We start from the raw sequence: 24,803 nt of genomic DNA, 5'->3' as shown, positions 1-24,803 counted from the left end.
AAGAGATATGGGGATATATGTATGTGTATAGCTGATTCACTTTGTTATAAAGCAGAAACCAACACACCATTGTAAAGCAATTATACTCCAATAAAGATGTTTTAAAAAAAAAAGCATACTATCTTAGCTTAGCATTCACTTGGAATTTTTATACCTATGTTTTCTGCATTTGCTGTTTAGATGTAAATTATTTGGCTTCTGTTCAAACCATTTAAATCAATTCTTACCATAATACACATGGCTTAAGATTCACGGGGGAGGCTGTTTCTTTATTCATGCAAAATTTAAGATAGGAACTTCCAAAGATGTTTAGTTTTGTGAAGATTAAAAAGTATGGTTCCACTTTCTCAACTTTTCATCCCTGTTAAAGGCCAGGAAATTTGCACCATTTTTTCCTCCTTATTTTACTTTTCTACTCCTTACACAATATGAAATCAGAATTATTAGGCACAGTCACATTTGGGTATCCCCGTGCTTATTAAAATTGGAGCCTTGGAATATTTTAAACACATAAACCGATTGTTGAGTTTGTTAAAGGGTTTTGTCAAAGTTAGAGATAGTTAGTTCATTGAATATTTTATGAATATTGAGTATACCTGCTGCGTTCCAGGCACTGTTCTAGGTCCTGGTTATACAAAGATGAGCCAATCATGGTCACTGCCTTTAGGGAATTTGCTCAGAGGTGGAGAGAAATTGGTGAGCCTTCATTTATAATGCATCTGCCCAAGATGTAAGGGGAGTACGGAGGAGGGACATTTAAATCAGATTGGAGGGTCTCTGAGGGCTTCTTAAGGAAGGTAATGCTTTATTCGTGATTTGAAATATAAGTAGGAGTTAGCAAGATGGAGAAGGAAGAAAGGGAGGGGAAGTATTTTCCAGGTGGAAGAATGTATGTGTGTGTAGAGATGATTATTAACAAATTGGTCACATATGGTTTATAAGTATATGTGTATTTTTCATATCTTGCATTTCATATGGAAGAGGAAGTCCATTTTCATCCCCAAAACTAAGAAATTAAAATTTAACTCATAAGTAAATTTTTTCTGCAGTCTTTAAACATACAGCAAAATAAAAGAAAAAGAAAAAAAACACAGTGCATAATATATGTTAACATAGTACAGCAAATGTGCCAAATTTTGTTTTTTGCAATAAATCCAACATTATAAAATAGGACAAAAATTGGAATTTTTAAAATGAAAGATTATTATAGATTCACCAACTCACTGGGATGAATATCTTTATAAAACAAAAATGCTATTAATAATTTAAAAAATACCCTTATGTTATGTATACATTCAGTTTTTTGTTGGTTATATTTTCTTAAATCAAGGCATACCTGCTTTTGAAAAGTAGTAATATTTTGCTATGAATCTTATAGCTTAAGCCTTAATTTCTGTGGGTCTGGTATCGTCATCTCTTAAGTAGAAAACAAATGTTCTATTAGATGATACCTTTAAGGGGCATAGAAATCCTCGGAACGCTATCAGGAAAATAAAATTAATATCTCCCTTGTTTCATTTATGTGCCTTTTAATCAAGGCAGATTTCAAGGAGGAAGACAGATGTTTCTCCATTTTGTTTTTCTTTCAATGTACTACTTGGGATTTGAAGCTTCTGCACTTCTTCTGTTTGTTTGGATTTTTTTTTTTTTTTCATGGCTTAATCCCAAAAAATGGAATAAAAAATTTAGCGAAAGCTTTATTGTTTGAAATTGCAGGGTGCTGAGAGACTTATTGCAAATCCCTGATGTCTCCCTGTCTGCCCTCAATTCTCCTATTTTTGGTAATAAAGCAAGCAGTCATTTTAGAAAACTTTGCTTTGTTCATTTTACTGAGCCTCTTCCAGCACCATGTGCCTGAAGCAATAGCAGCCAGCCACAGCCAAGGTCCTAGGGCATAAACTCAGACTTCATCTTTCTCAAATGCTGCTACTTGAAATTTGCATAAACGTTGAAAAGAAAATTAAAGGGGCCTTCTATGCCTCCTCTTCACATATTTTAGGAACCCCAGCCATTCAAGGCATTAAAATGTCTTTTGAGTCATCAGTGAATGTAAAAGCACAAACAGATGCCATCCTGCAGACAGAGGGAGCAGGATATGAAAAAAATCATGTGAGATAGACGACAGAGGCTTATTTGAAGAGGCTACAAAGCAACAAGTAATGCCAATTTAAAACAATTACATATTAATGCAACAAGTGAAACACATTTGAAGGCTGCTCAGATTACACCGGCTGGGGTGCAGACTTAATTACTCATGTTAGAGATTTCTAAAACAAAGGGAGGCTTTTAAACCAGTCATATGTAGCTGGCATGATACTGAAAAGCCCTGGAAAACCTAGGTAAATGCCTAGAGGAAGTTTTAAGGACAATTCCATTAAGTCTGGATATCTTGGTCCTGTCCCTAAATGGGCAAATTCCTTAGGCACTGGAACTGGTAAAAATCAATGACAGTTTATTCTGTTGTTTGCAGTATTTATATACAAATGAGGCTGATAAACTTTACTAGAACCTTGTCTGGACTGAGTTATACTTAGTGCTAAACAACAAAGGTTTGTGTTGTATTCCTTAAAGGTTCTTTCTGGAGTGATTCTGAAATTGATATTGAGAGGGTCTGCTAAAGGTATACAGTAAAAACAATTTTTATTTTACTCCTATTTATCTTAGAGTCATTTGGGTAGGTCATTTTCTATCTGTCCCTATTCCTAACTTCCCTAGATTGTGTGCACCATGAGAATAGGAATTGTTTTATCCCTGTTTGATTTTCATGCAGTGCTTAGTAGAGGGCCATACTCAGAGTAGTCGTTCAACAAATAGTAAAAGCACCATATGAAAACTGAATGACATTTTTGCTCATATATAGTGTTATTTTACCTTTCATGAATTACTTCTCACTGTGCTTGCAGTGGTATACCTTTTTTTTTTTTGAGCAGTGAGTGACTGTTTTTTTGTAGTAGTTCAGGATATCTTTTACTAGACCTTTATTGGTGGCAACTGGGAAGAATTTATTCCATTTATTGATATTATGTCCTAAATTGCTTAGGGCTCTTCTATTTTTCCAGATTTCTCAGTTTGTTAAACTGGGGTTTGATTGATATAACAAGTTCCTCTAAAGCCACCATTTATCATGGAGTCAATAACAAAGAATTTAAGTACCTACTATGTGAGCAGTCCTTTTTTGAGCTCTTACTATGTGTCAGGCATTGTTCTAGGCTCTTTAAATGTATTAATTTAGTTCATTCTTGCCAGGGCTCTGAGAGAGATTATTTTGTACATGAAGAAATGAAAGTACAAAGAGGATACAGAGATAGATAGTAAATGGTGGGGCTGGAATTCCAACTGAGATCCTGATTTCAGCATTTATGCTTTCAATCACTAAACTATATTGCCTCAAATATACAGAAGAGAAGAAATGGTTTCTATCATCTAGGAACTTAAAAGTGTAAAAGCCGAGAGAGTTAGGAGACAGTACAGAATTAAATGCTAAATTGTGAGTTATGAGTGTTACAAGGGTAGGGGTTGGCCTGTGAGGACAGAAACGTCCAGGGGAAGCTTTGCGGGCCAGGCAGCAGGTGAGCTGGGCCTGGGAGGACGGAGCAGAATTTAGATAGTAAAGTGGAAGTGGCAATCAGAGGAAGCTGAGATACTAGTGGAGGCAAGGAACTGAGTTCACAGTGGTCTGTTCAAGCAAGAGGCTGCATTCAAAGCGGTTCGAGGTGAAATGCTGGGCGCATAATGTAGGCTGCGATCTTGAAGGCCAGGGTGAGGGCTTCGACTGGAAGAAGGAAGGAATGACTCGTCCCTGGAAGAAAAAGTGCCAAGCTTGGCTCTGTACCTACCGAAGGTACTGCATCCACCTCTCAACTGGTTCTTCTGAAGCCAAGCTGAGAATAAGTTCTGAAAACTAAGAACTGAAAGCCGCTGCAGATGAGCGAGTGGTGGACTGACACTTGTAACATTGTCATTCTGGAAGGTTAGATGGGATTAGAATAAAATCCTTACCATTTGCGGGGGAGCTGAGAAAATGAGTGGCTTCGGCCTAGTCTAAAATGGGGTGACTTTCATAAGCTTATATAAGAAAGGAAGAAAAGCCTTCACACACTGGAACATTTAACAGTCTTGACTTTTTTCAAACACAGATCTGGTTGTGTTGCTTTCCTTGCTTAGAGCAGCCCAGGAGTTCACGCTCACCCTTAGAGTAGAAGCCGTAATCTAACCCCTGCCTGCCTGCCTTGCTGTTTCCTATTACCCTCCCCGTTGTTTAATAATTTCTAGCCATACAGACATGGAATACCAGTCTCATTCCATCTCCAGGCCTTTACGCTTGCTGTTTCCTCTGCTTGGGATCACTGTTTCCCCATATCTTCAAGATTCTTGTTCACTTAAGTCTTAGCTCAAGGGAAACCACCTGAGAGAGGCCTTTCCTAGTCACTTTATCTAAAGTAAGTCCCTACACCTCCAGCCTTCCTGATTATGTTGTATTCCATAACTGGGTTCTGTTTCCAATAGAATCTATCACTTACCACTGTGAGATAATAAATAAATTTACTTATTCATTATCTGTCTTTCCCTAGTAGAAATCAGGTTCATGAGGACAGGCACTTTATTCTGTTAACCATGGTTTCGCTGACATCAGGGCCTGCACCTCACATAGTAGATGCTCTGTAAGTACTTTTTTTTTTTTTTTTTTAAATGAATTTGGCTGCTCCCTGAGGCTTGTGGGATCTTAGTTCCCCGACCAGGGATTGAACCCATGCCCTCGGCAGTGAAAGTGTGGAGTCCTAACCCCTGGACCTCCAGGGAATTCCGTCTGTAAGTATGTTTCTGAGTATTGGAAGACTAGTCCCCAAATATGCAGTACAGAAAATGTGTGAAAATTGGAAATATTCTAGATATTGTGTCACATTGCCAAGTGATGGAGTGATGAAATTGGAATCCACTGCTTCTTTTTGTTTTTGCCCCTTTTGGGAGCAGGGGGCACGCACATATATGAGATTGATATTCGTCAGCCAGCATTTATTGAGTAACCCCTGTAGCTTAAGATGAAAATAAGGGAAAAAGTCACTCCTTTTGTGAGTGACCGGTTTCTCTGAGTCTATTAAAACATCAGTTTAATGTCTAACTGATACGATGGAACATTTCACTTTTTACTTTACAAATATAAAGCTGCTTTTAATTTTATTGTTAAATTTAAGTGTTTTACGTTGGGGAATAAAGTAAATTGAATTTTGAAATGAGATCTTTTCCAGCCTCACTCACTGTCATGGTTTTTAGTTATCAAAGTTTTAACTTCTATATTTATGACAGATAATTACAGTATTCATTTAGAAATAGCCTCTGAGCAAAGTTGTGAGTCTCAAATTTCACTTTTTTTTTGTTGTTGTTGTTATTCATCCAGGCAATATATTGTCGTCTAGATCATCCAAGACTTCTGGTGGATTATATAGTCTTAGGGGATTCCTTAAAGTGGCCCATCATGCCTTAGTACAGGTGTTGTCTGCAAGTGTGGCCCCTCAGAGCAGCGGCATCAACATCCCCTGGGAGCTTGTTAGGCATGCACATTCCCAGGCCCCCTTTAGACTGACTCACTCAGAAACGGGGGGGTGGAGTCCAGCAATCTGTGTTTTAACAAGCCCTCCAGATGATTCTGATACACACTAAAGTTTGAGAACCATGGCTCTGTAAATGTTAAAGGTTCAAGGTAGCATGATCCTACGGATCAGCCAGATGGCATTAATTATTAGCCTTGTGAGCCTACCTCCTTTTTGGTCCCTGAATTTGATTGGTTCACTAAGGCTAGGCTGTGAAGTTATTTTCTAGATTGATTGCCACATATTGACTTTAGGTTGTTTGTATTTCTCTGCACCTGTCACTGTAATGATTTGCCAGGATGCTTAATAGGAACAGACTGTGATTTTTTTTTTTTTTGCACCCATGGCTTTCTGAGTCATGGGTGGCTGGCTCCTTTTGTCCTTCTGGATAGATTTCTCTAGGTACCAGGCATGCCATTCATCTACTTTTAATGAGGGAGTTGTCACTGTTGGAACACAGGGAATCCTTCAGCAGCATTTAGTTTACCCCAGTTTGGTTCACAGGTTGGGAAATTGAGCCCCCATGAGGTTGTGCTTTTCTTGCAGTAGTGCAGCTAGTTTGTGGTAGAGCCAGGGTTTCAGGACTCCTGACTCCCTCCACTGCCCCAGGATTCCTGCAAGGGGGAGGCCAGAGCTGTGGCTTGCTCTGGGCTGCAGGGGGAGGACAGAACTCTGGCTTGCTCTGGGCCTGCGGGACATTCCTTTCCTATTTAAAGAAAAAAGCAAATAGAAAAAAAGTCAGGAAGTTCTCATTGAAACTAATAAAAGTGTCTAAAGAGAATAAAAAAATCAGTTTGAGAACTTTGGTATGGAGGAAATAACCTGACATTAACTGTTTTAATTATAGTTGTTGCATTGGGCTTATCAGTGTGGGAAGAGGGAGCATTTGAGCCCTACAGGGAAGTGGGATATGGACAACAAGATGACCCTCTTCCTGAATATGCCTGCTCGGTCTGCAGCCTAGTGACTGCTTGTGTGATACCAATAGCTGTCATGGAGACGGGGCTGGACTCAGTAAGGCCCAGCAGTGTCACAGCTAGTGCTATGGAGGAATGCCCCATGAGGAGGCCTCTTAACCTCCTTGGCCTTCACTTTCTAATACGTGGGTATAATAATACCTATTTTGCCCATCTTGAGAAGAAAAAGGTCAGATGGTGGGAAGCAGTGTATTACTGTAGTTAAGAGCACAGACTCTCTCATGAGATCCAGACTCCCTAGGTTCAAATTCTGGTTCTTTCACTCACTGTTGTGACAATAGGCGGGTCACTTATCCTTTCTGTGGGATGAGTTTAATGAAATTAACTACTTCATAGGGTTGTTGGGAAGGCTGAATTATAGTCTGTGTAAAGGGCTTAGAACAATACCTGGTATTTAGTAAGTGCTATGTGTTAGCTGCTATTGTTATCACTAGTTTTTAAAAATATTATTACCTCAAGAGCTGAGATTTTTGTAAACATGTTCTCAAAGGGTTTCATCACTTGATAACAGTACTGGGCAAATAGAAGGCTCTTATGCAGTAATTGTTAATGGAGGATCTGTTCTAACATCCAGCTTGTGCCTGGGCCCTGCTGTGAGAAGAAGCTGGTTTTGGTGCCCCGGAAGGGCAGACCTAGAGCCTCTGATATTGCAGTTTATTCATAGAGTGGTACACACAGAGGAAACTCAAAAGTGGAGACTTCTCGGTTTTGCTTTCAGGTATTTATACATGAACCATCCTAGGAGATGAAGATCTTAATAATCTTCCAGAAAAGGTTCATGGACTTCAATTTTGATTTTCATTGTTTGACAAGGTTTCTTTCTGTCTTGCCCTTCCAATTGTTATTAGTATTCTTGATAAGCATTTTGGTGATGAAAATTCCAACTCTAAAAGCTAAACAATCAAGGTACTGTAATTATCCAGCCAGTGAGGCTTTGGGTAGCCTTCCTCCTCTTCTAGCTGAAATCAATGAAAGTTTCTACTATTGCTGTTTATTTCTGGATAGTCTGCTTTTGGGAGGGATTAGGATGATGAAGTACCTTTTTATTAAAGGGACTAGGGTTCAAGAATTTGAGAATTATTGTTTTATTTATATATATATAATTAACTTTTCATTTTCTTTGCTTTTATCCCCCCTCCTCTACAATCTCTATTTATAGTCTACTTCCCATCTTTGTGTGAGCCCCTTAAAGTAAGAGATTATGTTTTATTCATTTCTCTATGAATTCCATTTCCCCTTTTTCCTCTGGATCCTAATGTAGTGTCTGATACACACTAGGCTCTCAAATACAGTTTGTTGAATGAATATTATTGATGTTTCTGATCATTTCTTGAAGTGGCCTGTTTTGAAACTTCACCTGAGGCTTAAGTAATTCATTAATATCATGGTGACCTAGTATCTACCCAGGTCTTCCTAAATATTCATTGATGAATCCTTACATTGCTCATCTGAAGTATCCAAATCCCAAGATGCTCATGGCATATCATGGATAGTATAGCTTTATTTTTCTTAGTATCATTGGGAAGCAGGGATGTAACAGCCAGAGAGATAGAGGCACAGAGAATTAAGAGTACCATTCGGGCCCACAGAACAGTTATTGTGGGAAGAGACTCTTGGGATGAGCTTATGTACTTCTATGACCGCAGGAGCCAAAAGATAAAAAGATGATTAAAACTCTAAAGGGAAACCTAAATCAAGTTGGACATGGGAATGAATGTTGACCTGGATTGGATGATGTTTCTTTGATATCTGAGGGTTATGATTAGTGACTTATTTCTAATGTGTATTTGTTTTCGTTTTTAGCATTGCAATGTCGGGACGGCTATGAGCCCTGTGTAAATGAAGGAATATGTGTTACCTACCACAATGGTACAGGGTACTGCAAGTAAGTTTTTCTCTGTTTTTTTCCTTCTTTATGTATTTTATTTTTCCTCAGTAGGAAATTGGACAAGATATGGTAATACTATTCTATTTTTAATACTCCTGTGAAATGTTACTGGTTCTCTAACTTTTCTGATGTAGTTTTTGTGGGGGATGAGGATGTGGATGTCAGATAAATGGTTAAGAAGAACTTACTGTCTTATCTTTTTCATTATGAAAAAGACTTTCAGTGAATAGCTAGTTAAATATAGTGAGTACATTCTTTTACATTTTTCAGTTTAAGGCAAAGCCTCAGAATCGCTTCTCAATGTGTTAGCTGTGATCTTGTTTTTAAGTCAAACCAAATAGATGTTAACTTTAATTCTGCCGACTGTAAGTAAATACTACAGCCATGTGAAACTTTTAAATCTAATATAAAAAATCAATTCTGAAAGAGAGACTGTGAGAGAAGATGCACACATGCTTGTAGGGATGGGGTGGGGAGCAGGGGCTGTGGCTGAACGTCATTATATAGGTTTAAAAGAATAAGGATGAGGAGTAGATAGGACTAGGAGGTTTAGGCTAGTCCTCAAGAGCATTTCTTATCTTTCTCTCTGATCATCCTCTAGTGTAGCCATACTTTTTGTTTGAGGAAACCTGTGAGGTAATCTCATAAATTGCTTCTCTAGGTTGCCTATGGATAATTTTTTTCCCCCTTCAACCTCAATTGAAAATTTTTGATAGGAACATGTTTCCATTCTATTTCTTTAATGGAAAATAAGATTTGGTAATATGACATTTATCTTCTTTAACACTTTTATGGGATATATTTGTTCTTTGCTTTGGTAGAAGTATTTGCTTGATAAGCATTTTTTAAAAATTAATTAATTAATTAATTTATTTTGGGCTGCATTGGGTCTTTGTTGCTGCGCACAGGCTTTCTCTAGTTGCGGCGAGCGGGGGCTACTCTTCGTTGTGGTGCGGGGGCTTCTCTTGTGGAGCACAGGCTCTAGGCACGTGGGCTTCAGTAGTTGTAGCACGTAGGCTCAGTAGTTGTGGCTTGCGGGCTCTAGAGCGCAGGCTCAGCAGTTGTGGCGCACAGGCTTAGTTGCTCCGCAGCATGTGGGATCTTCCTGGACACAGGGCTCAAACCTGTGTCCCCTGCATTGGCAGGCAGATTCTTAACCACTGTGCCACCAGGGAAGCCCTTGATAAGCATTTGAAGTGAGTTTATCCAACATGGTTTTGTTTCTTTTCTGGATATTTAACTGAAAAACATAACTATAATAATGACATTTTTCCAATCAAGTCTATTCTGACAACAGGATCTAAGTTCTTTAATGTTATGAGCAAGAATTTTCCGAGTCAGAAAAAATTTTCTTCACCAAAGTGAAAATATTTTAAGCTGTGATGACAGTAAAGCTTAACAATAGGTTGTTTGGATTGGAATAAATATAACACTGGAAATGAAATTTTTTATGTAACTGATTATGGGCTGTTCACTTAGTTTTTCTGGCTGGGAAAAAAATCCAACCAAAAACATGTGATGTAGTCTTCTCTTAGAATGGAAACACAACTGGAGATAATAAGGAAAGGAACTTAGTACCTTAGAATTGGCCACTGAAATCTTGTTAATCTCTTTTTGGCATCTGGTGTCTTAGTTACTTGCTTTATTCTATTATTTATCTCTCTCGTGGTAGTTAACCCATTATACTATGATCATTTGTTGATGTGTTTGTTTCTCCCACTAGAGTGTGAAGTCCTGGTCTTGTGTGCTTTTGCACAGTTAATGCCTAGTACAGCGCCTGGTATGTAGCTAGCACTCAACGATATGTTTCTTGAACCAAAAGTGCTCAGTAGATATCATTCACATGTCTTTAAATCTGTTTGTCTTAAGTAAGTAGAAACTGGTCCTTTCCTCTGAGAATTTTGTTGGCTTCATGTAGCATTCAGGATGGTAGTACTATACAGAGAGGCAATTTAGTTCTATTTAGAGATAATTCAACTTGGTGACTTATGTAGGGAGAATTTCAAATACGTTCTAAGTGTTGGCCTACATATTTGTGGTCTGACATGGGGAAAGAGGGCTGTAGAGGAGACCAATCTCTGAGCACTTACCAGGAATGGACACTAAGGGTCATTTTGGGGAGAAAACAGATTTGTGAGCTGTTAGTCTCAGACTCTGCAGCCAAGGTGAGAGAGACAAAGTTGACCCTAGGTTTTGGAAGAAGCGTTGCTAGGAAACAGGAAACTCACTTTGTGATTTACAAAAATGGAGCTGCCTGAATTCTGTCCCTGGATACTTGTTAATTATTGATGGGGTGGGTTGCTTATGGATATAGTTCTGAATATAGTCCTGGACATCCCTCAGATGTCTTCCAACCCTGTTGTGAGGGAGAGAAGCTTCTAGAGAAAAGGAGAGTAAGGGAATAAAATGGGCAAGGTGATCTTTTCGGGAGACCGATGTGAACAACAAAACTTGTAAAAAGAGGATGTTTCTCTACTTCAATAAAAGTAATGTTAGCATCTTCAGGAGTATCAGTGTCAACATAAGTGGACACAGGAAAAGCAAGAACAATATCAGGGAAGCCAAATCAGTCATTCCACAGTGCCATGCCAGCCAACCTCCACAGAACGTTAAGCAAAATTTAAGTAAAAATAACATTTATTTAGCAGACCTTTCAGTATATCTTCACCAGCTTTGCTTTTTTTCCCTGGGGAAAGAAGTTACTCCAGCTTGCTCAGTAAATACTATTTTCACAAAATGGTAATAAATATTAGAACACTTAGAAGGTTTATAAAAATTACATCAGATATGCAGGACATATGATTGTCTTTTTATTCATGAGATTGCTTACTGGATTAAGAAAAGAAAGCTGAGGCCAAATTTTTTTTACTGGGGTGGGTGGGTAGGAGTTAATGGAAAATGTTTTAAAGTAGAAGGTGTCTGACTGTCTCTTTAAAGAGCATAATGTTATTGATTCAGCTAAATTATAATGGTTGTTTATGGAAGTTACAGAAATCCTTGATAAGATCACATAGACAGATGAGAATAAGTACTTTTAAAGGTTAGTTTTGTACACAGCTCAACTGTTTTTTCTAACTGTTAAGAGTCTAAGTACTCTATCAGTCTGTGATTAGATTGGGAGCCAGACAAGGAGAACCGGTGTAATCTTGCATAAAACTCAATTATTGCTCCTAAATAGTTGTTGTCATATCTTAATAAAGCCCTCTCACTACAGAGAGATAAGGCATTTCATTCTCTCGCTTGTCCTACTGGGAGGTGTAAATATATAATTAAATTTGGCTGTCATTAATCACTTTCAAGTTGTTTTCTCAGGCTTTCAAATATAAACCATTCCAAATCCCACTTTGATTAAAAATCGTGGGCAACTCAAGTTCACTAGAATGTTGGGGGTGGGTGAGGTTATGATTTGTAAAATTCACAAAATGTGTATTTTTAAGGACGCATCTATCATAGTTATTAAAGTCCTTGTTTGCCAGTTCTTTAACATCTGGCTTGTCTTTGGATGTGTTTCCATCAACAGCTCTTTCACTTGACTGTGGGTACAGTTTCCCTTTACTTCATGTTTATGGTAGTTTTTATTGTTTTCTGGACATTGTGAGTGATGCATTTTAAACTTTATCTTCTACTAAAGAATGTTGCTGGAAGATCACCTTGATGCTATTTGGGCTCTGCTATGGGGGGGTCTGTTTTGCTCTTAGTCTGATGGTGCGTCTTGGTCTAGACTTGGGCTCTAGATATAATCCTTACTCCCAAGGTATGACCCCTCAGTGGGTTCAGTGGAAAGCGTGAGGTTTTTACCATATTCTGGGGTGTATCCCAAGCCCCTCTAATTTGGTAGGATTTAAAGTAAAACCTCTGACTCCCCAGAGCCATGCTCAGCTTTTCAGCCTTCCAGCTCTTGCTTTCCATTGTGTTCCTAAATATCATCTTGTTGTGGAGTTATATTACATATTTTAGGGCTACCTCCTCTGTGGTTCTGTTTTTTCCAGGATTTCTCCTCCTCAAATTTCAGCTACTTTGACAATTCTAGACATCTTTGACTCTTTAGCTCAGTAAAACTTCCATTCTCTGCTTGCTTTCTGTTTCTCTTGTGCTTCATGAACTGGGGAATACCTTCAGGGAACAAGGTGTATAAATGCATGTTTCATATACGTAGTTTGTTTTTTCCTTCGAGGCTCATATCCCTTCTAATTTCTGCCCGCTTTGATTGCTCTCTGGTACCGTTAATATTTTGTCTGGAGTTTATAATTATTATGAACGGGAGAGTTGATCTAAGTTACTCTGCCATTATTTTTAATGGTAAGAATTATAATTTTAAAGGAGTCTGTCAAAGTTTTCTACATACCACTTAGGAGGTAACTAGCACAATATTTGTTAAACAATGGAAAGTCACCATGAGCTATATAGGTTCCTGTGGATGGGTGATTGCATTTGAGAATCTCTACTTTTTGCCAAAGTATCTACATAGAAACTACATTTTAAAGTAAATTATTATAAATAGAAAATGTTATAAAATATAACCGTGTCACATTTTACCTAAAATTTATCTATTAGCTATAAGAAACATTAAACTTTAACAACTAACAATTTTCCTTGCCAGGATTAGAGAGTAGTGTTGGTGGTCCAGGCCTCCAAAAGCCATCCAAGAAAACTGGAGCCATTACCTTCTTTGTCCTCTTGATAAGTTTCTGTATAGTTGTGAGAGAATACAATTACTCAGAATCTTCCAGAGCCTTGCTTATAGTAGAGGATGCGTTATCAATGTTTGTGTTGTGGCCGTACTGCCCTAGAAAGGCATTTTCAAAAGTCATGGCTGACTCAGCATTTTCCCCTTTCACTCACCTTTTTGGTGAGTGCTGTTCAGGGGCAGATCAAAGAAATGCACTGGGAAAAATATCAACTGTTAAATCACTTTCTCTTTTTCTGCTGAAACTGGTTCTGCCAGCAAGGTTCCTTCAGTTGAGATAAATAATACTTTAAGGCAATAGTTCAAAAATCAAAATTAATGCAAAAATTATGATTAAAAATATCCAAATTTTGTAAAAAGATAAAATCAGTACTGCTGATTTTTTTCTTTTGTGCCAGGCTCCTGTATTGTTCATTCTGGAACTGGTGAGTGGATTAAGGCATCTGGAAGAGCCCTGCTTGGTGACATGGAGAGGACAGGTTTCTATGCTAGATAGACTTGAATTTGAGCCCTAAATCCTGTCAGTAATTGGATCTTTTGGCAAGCTGAAGAATATTACGCTAGCTAATATTTATTGAGCACTTATTACATACTAGGCTGTGTGCTCAATTAAGCTCTTTACAGGTATTATTTTAGTCCTCATGTAAAGTAGAGAATCTTGATATCCCTGTTTTACCAATGAGTATATGGAAACTCAGAGAGATTAAATAATTTGCCCAAGATCACATAACTCTTAAGTATCTGACCTGAGATGTGCTCTTTGAAAATGTGCTTTTGCTCTGAGTCTCAGTTTGCTTATTAGTAAAATGGGACAAAATTACCTATTTTAAAGTGGTATCTCAAACAGGACCTTCTGAAAAGGAAGTGTGGAACATTTGAAAGTATATAAAAGGTAGCTTTTCAGATCAGGATTATGATTAAAACTCTATATATAGTTCCTGATTTTAAAGTAGAGATATAGGTAGGCCTGGGCAGCTCATAATACTACATAATACTAGAGTATTGAACTTGCTTGTAGCTACATGAGTGTACATGGACCAGGCTTGGCTAATGCTGCAATTCTGAGAAGTGGCCTTGCACTTGAAAGTTCAGTGCAATTAATGCAGATGAAATATAAGAAGAGAGCAGTGAAGGTGGGGGTAGAGGATATTGTGTACTAAAATGCTTTTTAGTAGAGAAAACTAAACTTAAAAACTTGAAATGTCTCCCTTCTTTTTCCTAATGGAAGATGAGCAAGTCCAGGCAGATTTTATGCACCTGTGAAACTGAGACAGGTTAAATTCTACAACTTCTGATAAATGGTGCTGCCAGCACAGAAGTCACAAGTTGTTAAACATAGTGCCTTATACTTGCATTGCGAGTTATAGATGTATAGATAGATGAATGTCCTGTGAGGCTTTCCTTGTTTAGGACTTGGGGTCTGGACCCTTTAACAGTACCATTTCTAAGCTATTCTTCTTATTAACACTTATGTCCTTGAAAACTCCTTTAACAAATATGTTGTGTCCCTGAGGAATTTTTCATAAAGGAAGTCTTGATGAATAGCTTCTTATCAATATATAACAACAGAATTCTCATGTTCTTTTCAGCTGATTTTTATTCTTTAGGTTGGAAACTTTATAAACTTCAGTGTTAGGTAGAGAAGTAAGAGAAGGTGGTTCTTAGGCTCTGCCTGTATCCTTTTGCCTGTCTTGGGTCACTGCCAGTAAGTTAAATCAACTAATTTTGGCCTGCAAACCTGGCATGAATAGATAGGAGTTTAGCTAGGCTTCTTTCAACACCATCCCCAGGTTAACCATAATCCTAAGTGAAGTTTCTTTCTCATTGTTCCATTGTGGCATGTCAGCACCATTCATTTCGTATAGTAATTCCTTTATCCCCTTTTTTCTTGTGACTAAGCAGGATGAGAAACATTTCTCTTTCTCGATCTGGAGTAATTAATTAAATCCTTCATTTAAAATTTGGCTATCTGTCTTTCATCAAGGCTAGCAAGATTGAATACAAAGGGGTTGAAGAAGTCAGAATGTGATAAAAATGTAATTATCTAAAAATTTCCAAGTGCTTTTTTCTCTGTTAAGCTAGCATAAATGTGTGGGCGTGATGGGGGTTTTCATTAAGTCCTCTTCACAACATCCTGTTGCTAGGAATTTTGTAGGTAGAAATGAAGTTTAGTGTTTCTTCCACCCCATCATGTGAGAGTGTGTGTGTTTTGTGTTTTGTTTGTGTGTGTTTGTGTGTGTTATGTGAGTGTTTTGTTTTCATATTTGTCTTAGTTGTGTTTTATTTTACATCTCGATGTAAGGTAATTTACGATTTGTCTGGGGCTTCCCAAAGTTTTCTATATCCTATTTATCCATCATCAGTAATCTTCACTAGCACTTCATCCTCTGTGTCCAAAAATGTATTACTGACTCTTATACTGATGCCTTCAGCCTTCCCTTATTAATGCAGTTATCTTCTGTTTAAAATGTTCTTCTTCTAAACAATCTCCTACTTGGACATTTATGAAAAGACCTTTATGAAAAGAAAGTGAAAGCAAAGACTAATAAAGGCATTATTTAAGTAACAGGTGGTATTACTCAGGAAACACATCCAAATGGAACATTATATCCATTTTTTTTCTTCATATAAGTATGAGGAGAAGGTAGGTGTTAATAAGAAAAGAGCCTGATTAGACCTTATGTAGAATAGTAGCATTTAGGGTACTTGAGTCTGTATAGATTTAGTAACTTTCCTGCAGTTACTATATGTATAGTCCTGTATCCTGAACTCTGAAAGTAAGACTCTGAGGCACTTTAGGATCCTCACTCTTTGTCTTGGTCTGCACAGACCAGGTGGCTTAACCAACAGACATTTATTTTCACAGTTCTGGAGGCTGGGAAGTCCAAGATCAAGGAGCTGGCTTACTTGGTTCCCTGTGAGGACCTGCTTCCTGCTTTGTAGATGGCCACCTTCTCACTATATCCTCACATGGTAGGGAAAAAAAGCTCTGGTCCCTTGTCTCCTTTTAAGGGCACTAATCCCATCACGAGGACCCCACCCTCATGACTTCATCTACCTAATTATTTCCCAAAGGCCTCAGCTCCAAATGTCATCACATTGGGGATGTAGGTTTCAACATAAGAATTTTGAGGGGGCACACTCAGTCCATAGCACTCTTCAAAGGAAAGTTTAATATTCATCAAACTGGTGTTTATTGAGCTGGCTACTATGATTGAGCACTGTGCTGGGTGTTGTGAACAGACATAAAGGCCGAGAGGAGACCTGTGCTGTCTGACTTTCTTATTCAAAAGTACCTGTACTGGGAGTGTCTGCTAATGAATGTTGTGCTTTTCCTGCGTAAGACATGGTGGCAGTCCTCTGATGTCTTGCCATCTTGTTGGGGAGATGAGACATATATATGTGTGTGTGTGTGTGTGTGTGTGTATACACACACATGTATACATATATATACACACACACACACACACACACACACACACATATACATATATATATATACACACATACAGTCTATAACTGCCCAATGGAGCAGCACAGATGATAAGAACTATGGAGATTCAGACAAGGGAACGACTACTATGGGACAGAAGACTACAATCAGAGGATTTTTTTGTGGTTCACTTAGAATCTGAGAATAAATCTGAGAATATTGACTGTGTCTTAGGAGATGGATAGGTAGAAGGCCGGAAGTAGAGAGACTGAGGGGACTAGAGAGCTATTATTAACTGGAATAATTGTTACCAATATCTTCATCATTTTTTTCCTTAATGACATAGTTTTAAAACTTTTCTACATCTTGGGTGTTCCCTTCTGTCTATACTTCAGTTTGTGTGAGGTTTTACTAAACTGGTATGTGGATTAATCTGTTTCACAGTGATAGATAGCTGATTTAAAAAATCATTTCTTTAGCACATGCTGGCTTGAATGCTAGAAGATAGACTGTCTAGAGTTAGGGGTGAGTGGGGAGACCGGGGACAAGAAGAGAGGGCAGCTGGGAGCAGTCACCTGTCCTCCCCTCCCCTTTTTGGCCTTGACTGTTGAGTCTTGTGCTGCTTCCAGAGCAGAGTGACCAGGTAGGCTTGTGGACACCATTTGCAGGGAAACTCAGAATTCAAGAATCTCTGAGGCAAGAAAAACAATGGGTTGGGATAGGAGGAGTGATGGAAAAACAGAGACACCAGGAACAGGATCGGTCTTCACATAAGGCATAGCACATTCTCGTAGCTGAGAATTTAGGTGTTCCCACCTCAGATCTCTTCTGTCCAGCATATCATTGGCCTGATCCAGTTCAGTTCAGGGATCCAGAGTAAGCAAGCATCTGTTAGCCACGTCTCTGGTTACCCCAAATTAGCTCATGTCCTTTACTGCTTGTTTCCTCTGATTATATAGTACATATCCAAACCCTCAATTATCCAGAATAAACCAGGGAGGCCTATTCTATGTGGAAAACATTTGACAGTGGTTATGATTTTTTGCCTTGACCATGGTAGTGCCTTAGCCATTTAACCACCTGTCCCTTTAAAGTTTTGAAATGCTGGGGTTCTTATTGTGTAAGCCAGAGACATCTCCTTGGGTAGTTATTTTACTGGGTAACTTGCCCCTTCTGAAACCTCACTCAGCCTGAAAAGTACCTCAGAAGCCTCTTTGACTTTAATTTTTCTGTCTTAGTCCCATTTGTATATAATATTTGTGGTGTCTGATTCTCTGTCTCATGTTGTTAAAACTCAATGGCCTTGAATTTCTGGGTCACTCTTAAAAAAGTGGACAGAGCTTGATTACTAATGAAAAGTTGACTCATTTCCTTCTAGGCAAAGGTTGAGACTGACAATCAGAGTTTATAATTAGTCTTCAGAGAAGCATACTCTCTAATTATGGGATATCACCTATTCTTTCCTAAATTTTATAAGAATTAATGAGAGCATCTTGAGCTGGGGAAATGAGTAAGACAGGTACTTATGCTGTGTTGAGAGGATATATAAAAATTGTATCTGGAAAAAGGTCCTACATGACTTTAATTAAGTGATTGATTCCCTGCAAGTTTAAATTTGGTGCATCTCTTCCCAGATACACACATTGGTCATTTTTAATCTTGTGAAATTTTTCAGTAGATCAGATTCCATAAAGGGACTGCAATGTCTACCACCATTCTGTGCTGAAGAAAACAGGCTCTCATGTTGGCCAGATGTCTTGGGGAAGATGGTAAGGACTTTCTTTCCCAGTTAGGCTCAGGGTTCCTCGTTATTCTCCATATCTTGTTTAAATACATCACTCTTTCTCTTTTGCTTATTCTTTGCTTCCTTATGCTTCCTGTGAGGGATTAGCTGAAAGTGTGAGTTGTACAACAGTTCATTTACACAAGTATGTATTGAACTCTCTGTGCGCTTAGAAGGATGATAGTTGGGCAGTGTGAAGGATATAAAAGAAGAGACACAGGCACAATTCTTGCCCCAGGTAGCCCCTGCTTGGAGTGGGTTGATGGTTAAGACATACACAACCACTGACCCCAAGCATTACCATCAGCAAACATCATTACATTCTCGTGCAGTATTGCTGAGGGAATTCAACAGCCAAAATTGTAGAGTCATCATACTTAGGAGGTGGAAGGGATTTTGTCGATCACCTTTCCCACTCATCTTGTTTTATATATGGGAACCCAAGGCTTAATATGTTCAAGTGACTTATCCTGTATTACATAACTGATTAGAATGTAGAGTGGGACTAAAAGCTGTTTCTCAGTCCCCATTAGGTGACCTAAAGATTCAGCGCTATTTCTTTTCATTTTTGGTACCAACCCTCGAGGAACAGGGTGAATATATAGGGAGAAGGGGAGGAGAGAAGGAGAGAGAAAAGCAGAATTAAAAATAAACAATTTAGGGCTTTTATGAGGCAGTTTGAAAGACCAAGGATTTTAACTCTAGCTATACATTTTATTTTTTAACATTCCATGAAACAAAAACAATGTGGAAATTCTTTTGCGTTCCTTCTAAAGGAGGTATTTAATCCTCCTAAAGGATATTAATGTCCAAGGGGGCTGTAGAACATACCTAATGGAATCATACAATTTTAGAGTTAAAGGGAATATTAGAGATTATTTGGCCTAGCATCTTGTTTTAATACATGAGGAGGCTGAGGCTCAGAGAAGTAAAGTGGCTAATTCAAGGTTCACATCTGGTGGAAGAGCCAGGGCTGATCTAGAGGAAAGGTCTGTGGGGAGCCGCTCAATCAAAAGCTCTGAGAACATGCTAAAGTCTTGGGTGAGAGTTTCTGTAAAACAATATACTAGTTACATTTTTATTCTTTTTTTAAAAAATAAATTTATTTACTTATTTATTTATTTATGGCTGCGTTGGGTCTTTGTTGCTGCACGCGGGCTTCTCATTGCAGCGGCTTCTCTTGTTGTGGAGCACGGGCTTCAGGCGCGCGGGCTTGGCTCCGTAGTTGTGGCTCGCGGGCTCTAGCGTGCAGGCTCAGTAGTTGTGGCACATGGGCTTAGTTATTCCGTGGCATGTGAGATCTTCCCAGACCAGGACTCAAACCTGTGCCCCCTGCATTGGCAGGCGGATTCCCAACCACTGCACCACCAGGGAAGCCCAATATATTTTTATTCTTATTCAGATAAAAAACAAACTAAAAATAACTACATAGCTATCTATCTATCTATCTATCTATCTATCTATCTATCTATCCATCCATCCATCCTTAGGTATGCCGTAAGTACGTCTCGCCTACCAGTAGACGTGGGTTTTTTAAGCAGAATGGTGCAGGAGAGTGTAGCCACGTCAGGCATAGCTTTGCCTTGACTCAGTTTAGTAAGTGAAGTGCCTCTCAGGATGCATTTATCTTCACTTTGTGTGAACTTGAGTGCATACTTTCAGGATTCTTGCTTGATATTCAGTTTCTTTGGTTTGGAAGGCCACAGATCATTGTAACATCTTGGATTCTTTTGACCCTTTGGGCCATGGTCCCATCTTTTAAAGGAAGTAGCAGCCCATCTTTTAAAGGAAGTAGCGGGTTTTGTCTTGCGTCACCACATTAAGGTTATACACCATAATTTTTTTCCTTGATGCTCGTTATTTTTATTATCTTTGGTTCTAATTATGCAGAGGTATGACAATTGACAATGATGATTCTTTGACCATTGGATTGCCTTTCCGAAATTAAACGCAGTTCATAACAAGTGCTCCTAAAGTGCCCTGACTTCTAGTAAACAAAAAAAGTTACCTAAATTGTAAGCACATGTTTTGAATGTGTTTTTAGCCTATGTGTACTTTAATGCTGTCCTGGCCTTAGAGCAGGGATCAGCAGACTTTTTTCTTCAAGTGCCAGATGGTAAAGGTTTTAAGCTTTGCTGGCTAAGAAGCAAATTGAGGATATAATGTAGGTACTTATATACCTCTTTAAAGCATAACCATTAAAAAAATGTAAAAACCAGCTTTAGCTTCTGGACTGGAGGTATAAAAACAGGTGGCCCATGGATTTTGCCCAGGGCAATATTTCTTGACCTTTACCTTAGAGCATAATAACCACTTGAAATGCTTCATGTCCTTGGAGGGCATGCGGTATAGACTGGAAGAGCCATTTTTGGGCTAAGCTTTTTTTTTTTTTTTTTTTTTTAATATACAAAAGAAATTCTTAAAGCAGATGTTGCTGAAATTAGAACAAAGAATTATATCTGAATCTTCCTTTATCAGTTTTTGGTTGATGCCACTTTTCTAGTTGAGATGACCTATGCTGGAGGTCTGCACTAAAGCCGAGATCCTGCTAAATTAATGAGTGTTTTCAATAAAATGAATAAAAACATTACATTTTTTTCTTTGACGGTAACTGTTCCCTTATTGTCATAAAAGTAATAAATGTTGTGAGATGTCATTAACTTCACGAAAGTTATCCTTTGTGTGGAAGAGTTTTTTGGGTGATTATTGTGATGGTGATGATTTTAATAATTATGTTTGTTCTCAAAAGCTTATAATCTAGAGGGAAACAGATAAACAAACCAAATCCAGTCCCAGCCGTGTAGTTGATGATAGAGCATGCTTCCAAGTATAGATACCAGTAGGCTAAGACTTTCACGTGCGCTACAAGCATTGTCCATGCAATGAGGGTTTGAAGGTTTTGCTGTTTTTGTTATAAGAATGCAAGAGTACATAAAATAATGATAGCATTGTATTTTTAAAAGAAATAATCTGTATGGTATCTGCATGTATGTTAGATAAATTTTCTCATTAGACCACTGTTTAGCTTTGCAAGATTTTCACTTTGACCCGATGGAGGCATAGAATTTTATTTCATACAGCAGGTCAGGCATAGGTGAAGGAATTTCCAAAGCTGAGGAACACTTTTTTGAAGACATGTGAGTTTGAATATATACGATTATAGGCAACATTTGTAGGAAACTTTTCTGTTTAATTCAGCTAACATTTATGAGTGTTATGAGTGCCAGATACTAAGCTAAAAATTACTTTATTTGGATATGCTATCTCATTGTTTCTCAACCTTTTTATCATTATCACCCCTTGCCCCAAAGGAGCCTTTTTAGAGTTTTTTCCTAATCTCTCCACCCCTGCCCCATGCAATTTTAATACCATAGATATATTGTATATCAGTTTATCTACTGTGGCCCTTTGGAAGTTCACAAACCATTGTAATATCTAAGATTTTTTTTTTACCCCCAAGAACCATTTTTTTAACCCTTTGGGCCATGGTCCTATCTTTTATGGGAAGTAGTGGTTTTTGTCTTGAAATAGGGTTCAAGGCACTGTTACTTATTTTTCCCATGATGCCCACTATTTTTATTATTTCTGGTTCTAATTAAGGCCATTTAAATTGGATTTTGTAGTGTTTCAGGGCATTTTGAAATTGTATTTTCCAATTATTCATTGAATGGTTTTGCATACCTATACATGTGATTATTACTTTTTTTTCGAGAATGACGTATTCAGAATCTACAAAGAAATATTTTTTACCCTCTTAAAGTTTGGAGAAATGCAGGTTTTTCTCCAGCCTACTCTCACATTCAGGTTTGGTTTGATATGATTTGAGTACAATTATTTTTGAACTAGGAATCCTTTCGGACCAAACCATAAGCTTTTGGAACTTTCTGTTTTCAAATATTTTTTAGACTTCAGAATTTTACAGGTGGTCACCTACTCATGTTGGAGAACAGAAAGCAAGCACCCACACTCAATTTTTTTCTCTGAAATTTTGTTTAGTTTTTACTGCTAAGTTTCTAAAAAGAGTGTAGCAGTTTATGTTACTGAGGCCACTTTGCAGGATGTTCTGTCACTCAGGATCCTGGTGCTTCATGTAGTCAGTGTTTTATCAAAGATTAATAAAAGTATAAGAGAAAATGCAGACTCTGTGTGTGTGTGTGTTAACTTCATATTTTGGGGGAATATGTGATTTAAAAAATCTACTCCATATAGATTTGGCTTGCCCACTTTAAATGATTTAGGGGTAAGTGAAGGTTAAGTCCTCTATATATCAGGAATCTTAATTAGTATTGATAATCCTTTGGGTAAATAGCTCAACCTAGTGGTTCCCAAACTTTGAGTATAATTAAAGTCTTTTGAAGGTGTAAAGACTCCATGGACCTTTGCATTTTGCCTTTTGGCTTCTGTTAAGAATATAAGCCCTGAATAGTTGAATGCCTTCTATATGCCAGTTACTGTATTAGGCACTGGGAGTATGGTGATGAATAATTCTTAGTCTGTTGGGCAGACAAATAATCATAATACAAGGTAATGAGTGATATATGTTAGGGTTATGGGAATATACAGCAGGGGGCATCAAGCCTGCTTCTCAAAGAAAATAAAATTTGAGCTGAAGCTTAAAGGAATTTTAGGGCTTAAGAAGAGGGAGGGGAAAAGTGTTTTGGGCTGAGTGAACAGCATGTACAGAGGTCTGGAGGCGCACTGTAACATGTTCTAGGAGCTAAAGAAGCTGAGCCTCGTGAAAGTGTAAGGCATAAAGGAGAGATGATCTTGAGATGAAGCCACTTCACGGTCTCTTGCTTGAATACAATGCATAATGTCAAAATCTACTCAGAATTCAATAACCCTTCATAATACCTCAAAATTTTAATAATTGTAACAGCATTTACAGTCCATTTAATATGGACAGGACATTATTTAGTAGTCTAGAGAGTGTTTTATAAGCGTTTACAGACTCCTTGCAGCAACTGTACAGTGCGTAGCTTGGGAACAACTTCTTAACTCATTCATTTTTGCCTATTACTGTGAAGGGTGCTTTTTGTAAACTTATGTGTTTAGAGTATGTTTGCCATGTTTTAATCACAAGTAAATATTTTCTCAGGGTCCAGTGCAGTGAAATATGGTAAGGTACTGATTGTGTGCTAGAAGACAGAGGAAAGACCATCTTCTGTTATAGCAGCAACAGAACTCTTTCAGTGCTGTTTGTGTGCCCTTGCCCAATCTTTCAAGTGATGATTGAAGAGGCTAGGCACTCAGTTCAGCTTTTGAGTTCTGATAAATGAGCCCAGACTATAAACTGGAAGATAAGGGTGTTTGCAAATTCTTACATAAATAAAGCATGGTTTCCTATTGCAGTGGTTACTGATTTCATAGTCTCTGATGAAGATGAACAATACTATGAATTAACAGTTTTAAAGCATATACCACGGCAGCTTCTGGTTGGTTTGGATTTATTAAAATCGGTGTGTGTTTATTGCTTTATTCAGATGCGGCGGGGGGGGGGGGGTTGAAAAAGCTGAACACGTGGAAACCCAGCGAGGTGGAGTTTCAGAAGACAATTCCCAGCCTCACAACTCCCCATGAAATCCTTTTCCTGTGGGAAACTTTTAATTTGGAAGCGTTCAGCCTAATGTGGGAACCAAGATTAACATTTTCTGAACTACTTCTACAAGAAAAGCAGAAATGTTCTGTTCAGGAAGCTGAATTTACATAGTAGAAAAATGGGCTGTCCTGCAGTATTTGGTAGTCTTTGTTTATTAGTTGTGGTAAAAAAAAAAAGGTGTGTGTGTGTGTGTGTGTGAGTGCATGAGTGAGAGAGAGAGAGAGAGAGAAATTGATTGTATATTTGTCTTTGTTTCCTTTACATCAAACCAGCAAAGCCCTAGAAAGTGTGTTTTACCACAAACAGCCCAGCACTGGGCCCTAACTCTGTACATGAATACTTTTGTTTTTTAAACTTTTTAATTTAATTTTATTTTTTATACAGCAGGTTCTTATTAGTTATCTATTTTATACACATCAGTGTATACATGTCAATCTCAATCTCCCAATTCATCCCACCACCACCAGCCCCCCGCCACTTCCCCCGTTGGTGTCCATACGTTTGTTCTTTACATCTGTGTCTCTATTTCTGCCCTGCAAACCGGTTCATCTGTACCATTTCATGAATACTTTTTTTAGTTCTTTTTCTTTTTCCTTCTTGCTGAGTAAGCTATAGTATTTCCTTTTTTTTTTTTTCCTTTCTTTTTTGGGGGGAGGGGAGGTGACAGTGGGAGTGGGAATGGCAAGAAGAAGTTAGCATCACAGAGCTCTTCCCTTTTCCCCTCTTTACCAGGAAGTTAACAAGAAGTCTTCAAGTACTATTTTGTTTTGTTTTGTTTTGTTCTTTTGTTGTGTTTTTTTTTAAAACAAAGTCAGTAATTAGCATAACCCAGTTGGTTACCTTTACGC

The 24,803-nt window shown here is 38.1% G+C and overlaps 1 protein-coding gene across 1 annotated transcript in view; it reads left to right on the top strand.

Moving 5' to 3' along the window:
- The window catches only part of NOTCH2 (notch receptor 2), a 179,067-nt gene that overhangs the window by 46,158 nt on the left and 108,106 nt on the right, over nucleotides 1-24,803 (top strand). The window contains exon 2 of the mRNA XM_028163310.2: nucleotides 8,369-8,450. Within this exon, the coding sequence (XP_028019111.2) occupies nucleotides 8,369-8,450 (82 nt within the window). The remainder of the gene's footprint in view (nucleotides 1-8,368; nucleotides 8,451-24,803) is intronic.

Source organism: Balaenoptera acutorostrata, chromosome 1, assembly GCF_949987535.1.
Source record: "Balaenoptera acutorostrata chromosome 1, mBalAcu1.1, whole genome shotgun sequence".
NCBI lineage: Eukaryota > Metazoa > Chordata > Mammalia > Artiodactyla > Balaenopteridae > Balaenoptera > Balaenoptera acutorostrata.
Note: the sequence above shows the minus strand (reverse complement) of the source record. Positions and strands in the feature narration are given on the sequence as shown.